The 6,298-nt window shown below is 42.2% G+C and overlaps 1 protein-coding gene across 1 annotated transcript in view; it reads right to left on the bottom strand.

Moving 5' to 3' along the window:
- Nucleotides 1–6,298, bottom strand: part of ATG7 (autophagy related 7) — a 288,133-nt gene that overhangs the window by 186,592 nt on the left and 95,243 nt on the right. Inside the window, exons 14-15 of the mRNA XM_017858252.1 lie at nucleotides 4,682–4,797; nucleotides 2,874–2,949 (exon numbers count right to left, since the gene is read on the bottom strand). Of these exons, the coding sequence (XP_017713741.1) occupies nucleotides 2,874–2,949; nucleotides 4,682–4,797 (192 nt within the window). The remainder of the gene's footprint in view (nucleotides 1–2,873; nucleotides 2,950–4,681; nucleotides 4,798–6,298) is intronic.

The raw sequence follows: 6,298 nt of genomic DNA, 5'->3' as shown, positions 1-6,298 counted from the left end.
TTTTTTTTTTTTTTTTTTTGGCACTTGGCCAATCTTTGGATAGGCCAAATTCTGCCTGTGGATCCAGAGACAGAACAACTAAGTAATCCTCAGGCCTCCTAGATCTGACACAGAGGAGAGCAGAGACCCAGAGAGCACAGGAAAAGTTAAGGAACTTTCTCCAAATTACACAATGAGTTGCTGGTGGGGGGCCTTGTGATTCTCAGTCCAAGGACTATCACTTTTCTACTATATCTCTTCCACAGGGGCCAATTAATAAAACTTCTCCTCTGGGGAACTGAGAAAAATGAGCCCAGTAAACTTCACTGGTCATTCTTTGCATACAAAGTACACAAAGGAGTTTACCAAGTTCCTCTCCAACAGGAAATCATTTGTCTCTAAGAGCCAGGAAGAGAAGGAGGGAAATGCTGAGTTTGCAACAGGGCATTGCAACACAGCCCAGTGTTTTTGTGGAAACGATGTTCCCCTAATCAAAACACGGTTGCATAAATGGACTCACTCCACTTAGGAAAAAAAAAAGTTGTTTAAAGCCTATAAATGGGGACCACACAACCCTGATTAATTTTTAAAGTTCTTTCTCCACTTTCTTTTTTAGAAAGTAGCTAAAAATAAAGGCTTGAAACTTGAAATAATGTAAGCAAGTAATCACTCACACACACACACACACACACACACACACACACACACACACACACAGGGCTTTTCCCATATATGGCTGCGTTATTCTTCAGTCTTTGAAAAGGGCAAATGAAGAGATGGCCAACAACCAAAATAATCCTTCAGACATTTGAAAACGAGGAGAAAGAACTAGAAGAGTTGGTGAATGACAAACAATTGTGAGGCTCAATGGGGATAAATAACACTGAGAGGGATTAGTTGCCATAGCACTTTAAAAACATGGGCACATGCATTTTGACACTGGGCCCCTTCTATAAAGAGACTGTTTTGCCCTCTGGCCTCAGCACTGAGAAAACTACAACTGCAGTAATTTAACATAAAGGAGTTAAAGAAGGAAACCAGTACAGGGGCATGACTGAAAATTTAATTAAGGCCCTTCTCAGTATAAAGTCTGTAAAGGAGATGAGGGCACATCTCAAGGTCAGAAGAAGGGGGAAACTTGGGAAAGATTCAAATGAGATGTGAGAGCATAAATGGCAGAGGTCGGCTCTGGAGGTCAGCTTCCTTATGATAGATGGTTATTACTGTGTCTTTTGGGTCCTATGTGAAATGTCTCTGTAGAGAAGACTAACACATGTCCAAAAAAAAAAAAAAATGCCACCGTGTGTGGGGGACGGTGGATGGGGGACACATTTTCAGAGTGTTTTGTGGTTTTCAAGGCCGTGTCACATGTAATCCTGGACACAAAGTAAAGCACCTGCTTTTCTTGATGTGGAAACTGAGGCTCTGGGAGGCTAAGTGAACTCTACAAGTTCCTTTTTTTTTTTTTTAGATGGAGTCTGACTCTGTCGCCCAAGCCAGAGTGCAATGGCGTGATCTTGGCTCACTGCAACCTCCGCCTCCCAGGTTCAAGCGATTCTCCTGCCTTAGCCTCCTGAGTAGCTGGGATTACAGGTGCACACAACCACGCCCAGCTAATTTTTGTATTTTTAGTAGAGACGGGGTTTCACTATGTTGGCCAGGATGAGTCTCAAAACTCCTCTCCTCGTGATCCATCCGCCTCAGCTCCCAAAGTGCTGGGATTACAGGTGTGAGCCACCGCGCCCAGCCCACAAGTTCTATTATGGGTAGCTTTGTGCAAGTGGGCTGGGGTCCCAACAGGAAGCAAAATCTCCCAATATGCAGGCCACGGATCTTTCGATTCACAAGACCTTTGAAAGAACATTTGTCAGACTGCCAAGTTTAGGTATGGATTGTGGCTCATCCACTAAGTCTCTGTGACCATGAAGAAGTCATTTCCCCTCTTCTGATTCTTATTCTAAACTGAATATAACAGTGCCATCCTAGCTGGCAGAAGGTGGGTGGCGAGGAGGAAGAGAGAGACAAGCATGAGCTGAGTCACTCTGCTCTCTGCACTCATCTGAGTCTGTCCTTGCAAATCTCCAGGTAGGACTGGCAGGCACCATCACCATTTCACTCATGGGGGCAGCTGTCACATTACAGGAGAGAATACATACATGGAATCTAAAAAAATGATTTCCAAAATGTAAGACTGGAAAACCTCTTCAATCCCACTGCCTTTTTCTTTTTACTCCCTAAGGGATAGAACTTCCTCATGATGCTTTGAATTCTTTTTATGAAAAGACACCCCGCTTTCTGGCGACCCTGCATGCTTCTAGTGGTTTTCCCATGCCTGCCTATGAAGGTTTTCTACTTGGGTTCAGAGTCAATAATAATATCGAACAGCAGCAAAGAAACAGCAGGTATTGTTTGTTGAGAGCCTATGATATACACTGTTGCTGAGCCCTTTCTAGCAACCATTCATAATCCATACAACTACCAGGTGAGGTCAGTATTACTTTCTCCACGTTATAGATAAGAAAACTAAGCCTCAGAGAAGTTTAGTGACTTGGCCAAGGAAGGCCATCTTAATAACGGCAGGGCTGGGATTTAAACCATTGTATGGCTGATTCCAAAGCATGTTTTTTTCTGTTCCTATTGCATTATGAGGCCTCTAGTCAGTTTACAAAACGCATCAAAGACTCTAGGCAATGCTTCTCGTTTGTGATTTCTTCCCATCACTATCCTGCAGAATGGAATACCTTCCAGGTGGTCAGAAAGTTCTCCCACTGAAATCCCAGCTGCAGGGTAAATGGGTGGATATGAAGTGGGCTGGGCAGATGGAATGGCAAAGAGACCCCACATGCCTTCCCCCTGCACCAAAAGAATTGTGATTTCACTTCCAAATCACTAACCTGGTGAGGCACGAGCCCAAGAGAGGTTGGAGGCTCATTCATCCGATCGTCACTGCTGCTGGCAATGGCATAGCCCCTGAGGACAGGAAACAATCAGAGCTGCTCATTTAATCCAAGTTTAACACATGGGAGGATGATCTAAGCAGAAGTCTACATAAGATTCATAAGGATAACTAAAATGCCCCTTGCTGGGCAGTGTAAGTTAGCAAAAAAATAATTTCCCTGGGACAAAAGGCAAGAAGAGTAATTTAAAAATGCATGGTTTGGAGTAAGAAAGACCTGAGCTTGTGACCATAGGCAAGTTGCCTAACTTCTCTGTGCTTCAAATCCATCATCTAGAAAGTAGGAATGAGGGAGCTCTGGAGCTCTGATTAATAAACGAGGAATCTACTATACCAATCGCCAGTGCAATGTTTGGCATATCAGAGGCCAATAAACATTAACTCACTTACTATGAAATAGTCTTATCAAACATCACAGAACATTTCTGCACTGAAAATTTGAAGAGGAAAATTTTCTAGCCTTAACTTCTTGAGCTGATATAAATGGTAATGAAATGTAGGAAATAAAAGTAAAGAATGAATTGGGCAAAACTAATGCACTACTCTCTGAACGATGGAGTGATACTTCTGTCACCAAAGAGATGTGACACAGGACCTGGTGTTTAAACTATGACCAGGGTAAATGTGGCAGACGGATGGTCAGCGTCAAGGAAGCATAAAGTCACTCTCAAAGATTTTGTCCCAAATACTTCCTGTCAGAGGATGGCAATAAACTGAAATGACAGATAGCTAAGGTGGATGACAAAGAGGAAGACAAAAAAGTTCTGCTTTTCATTTATCTCAGAGTACCCATACTAGTTACATATACAACCACAATTTTTAACTGCTGAGGAAAGCTTTGAGTCACACAATAAATAGAATATTCATGTTAATTTGCATATTGACTTTCTGAGAACTGGAAAATAAATCTTTCAAAATTCGATTTTCTGCTGCCTGTATTGCAAACAACATAACAAAGTGATTAAACATAGTTTGGAGCCACACTGATTGAACTAAACCCTGGCTTTTCCATTTACTATGTTAATTTGGCCACTTACTTATCCTCACTATGCCTTGATTTTCCCATCAAAACCGGGACTAATAATAATAGTTCTTTCCTAACAGGTTTGCTATGAAGATTAAAGGAGGCCGGGTGCAATGGCTCACGCCTGTAATCCCAGCACTTTGGGAGGCCAAGGCGGGTGGATCACCTCTGATCACTGAGGTCAGAGGTTCAAGACCAGCTTGACCAACACGGCAAAACCCCGTCTCTACTAAAAATACAAAAATTAGCCGGGCATGGTGGCGTATGCCTGTAATCCCAGTTACTTGGGAGGCTGAGGCAGGAGAATCACTTGAACCCAGAAGGCAGAGGTTGCAGTGAGCCAAAATCGTGCCATTGCACTCCAGCCTGGGCAACAAGAGCGAAATTCCTTCTCATTAAAAAAAAAAAAAAAAGATTGAAGGAGGCAATATTTCTGAAGTGCTTAGACCAGTGCCTAGCACAAAGTAAGCCCTATATAAGCGTTGGAAAAATAAAATAAACCATAATTTGTCCAAAAGGATGCAGAAATGTGGCCACAAAGGAAACGTGCCAAGTTATCTCAGCCCAAAGAACCAGACCTGCTTTTTCTAGTCTTGTGTTTTTGAGGGTAAAGTAGTGAAATTCTCTGAAAAGTCAGACTGAGAAAAGGCCACGGGAGACACTGATGAATGACTGCCTACAAAAGCTTTGTTTAAATGCTCATCTCCCACTAGCAAACTCACCCTTCTGGATGCTGCAAAACAGATACCATCAATTCCACGGCCAGGGCTCCTGCAATCATGGCCAATCCTGGACGACTCACAGTACACTGCTGGTCCAAGGTCCGGTCTCTGGTTGACTGCAAAGAAACAATCATTGGTGTGTGCTGAACGTTCTATTCCATTCAACTCTAGCTGTCTCAAGTATGAAATCCTCTGTGACAAAGCTTTAAATTATAACCAGATGCTCATTGTTAGCAAAGAACATCCAGCTTCAAGTACATCATTTCTTGAGATTATCAAGATAAACAAAATACACAATTTAGGTAACTAAATGAGGTAATATGCTAAAAGGATCAGCAGCTTAAACAGATTGGGGATATCAACCAAAATGAGGGCTTAGCTGCCTCATATAAAGGCACTGCATCATGTGTTCCTTTACGTGACTCAATTCAGTTCTGTGCTTGGTAGTTAAGTGACAGAGACACAGAAAGGAACAATGATTAGAACAGTGCAAATGATTCTGCCCTGCCATTTTAACTAACACCTCAAAGTGACCGTGAGATGGGAGCAACAATTTACTATTATTGCAGCCCTCAGTTCCTATGTTCCTCTCACAACATGGGCATCACCTCTCTGGGTGATTCTAGGGTTTACTACAAGTATTTTTTTTTTTCCTACAACATGGCTCTGAACATGTTGCTGGTTCAACCAAAGAGAGTCTAACCATCCCACTCTGGGCAAATTAAAGAGGTTGTTAGGAATATTTTTGACTCTATGAAAATTTTACCTTATGAGCAAATGGGACTTTACTGCAAGGGACCACTAATCGTATTTGTTGACAATAGTAAATAACAAGACCAGCTGTATATTATAACACCATGACAGAGATCATCAAGCCATCCTTCTTCATATAAGAGAATGGTCATCTTCTTTTCTTTATATTGGGAGGACATAAAAGCCAGTCATCCAAAGGAGATATGAGTTATTAAGTGAAAAATTTTAAAACAAAGGAAAAATAGAGGGGAGGTTACAGAAAACATCTCTGCATTGCCTCACTGGAAATTTTTTATCTGTTCTGATAAAGGAACAGCCCTACACACAGACAGACTTGTGTGAAGTTCTGAAAGCCATAGAATCTTAATTTGTACAGTGTAGTCTTGCTGTTCAAAGCACTGTCGCACTTGACCCACTTTGCACTGTGAGTTGACAGGGCAAGTATTTTTTCCTCCCCTATTAGCATTGCCAAGGAGAATACAAGACACTCAGTTAAATTTGAATTTCAGATAAATAAATTTTTAGTATAAGTCGGTCTTGAATATTGCATGGGACATATACTAAAAAATTATTCATTATTGGCCAGGCATGGTGGCTCACGCCTGTAATGCCAGCACTTTGGGAGACCAAGGCAGGGGGATCACAAGGTCAGGAGTTTGAGACCAGCCGGACCAACATGGTGAAACTCCATCTCTACTAAAAATACAAAAATTAGCCGGGCATAGTGGCACATGCCTGTAATCTCAGCTACTCAGGAGGCTGAGGCAGGAGAATCACTTGAACCCAGGAGGCAGAGGTTGCAGTGAGCTGAGATCGTGCCACTGCACTCGAGCCTGGGTGACAGAGCGAGACTGTCTCAAAAAA

This window comes from Rhinopithecus bieti, unplaced genomic scaffold (genome assembly GCF_001698545.2).
Source record: "Rhinopithecus bieti isolate Rb0 unplaced genomic scaffold, ASM169854v2 scaffold_48368, whole genome shotgun sequence".
Taxonomy (NCBI): Eukaryota; Metazoa; Chordata; class Mammalia; order Primates; family Cercopithecidae; genus Rhinopithecus; species Rhinopithecus bieti.
Note: the sequence above shows the minus strand (reverse complement) of the source record. Positions and strands in the feature narration are given on the sequence as shown.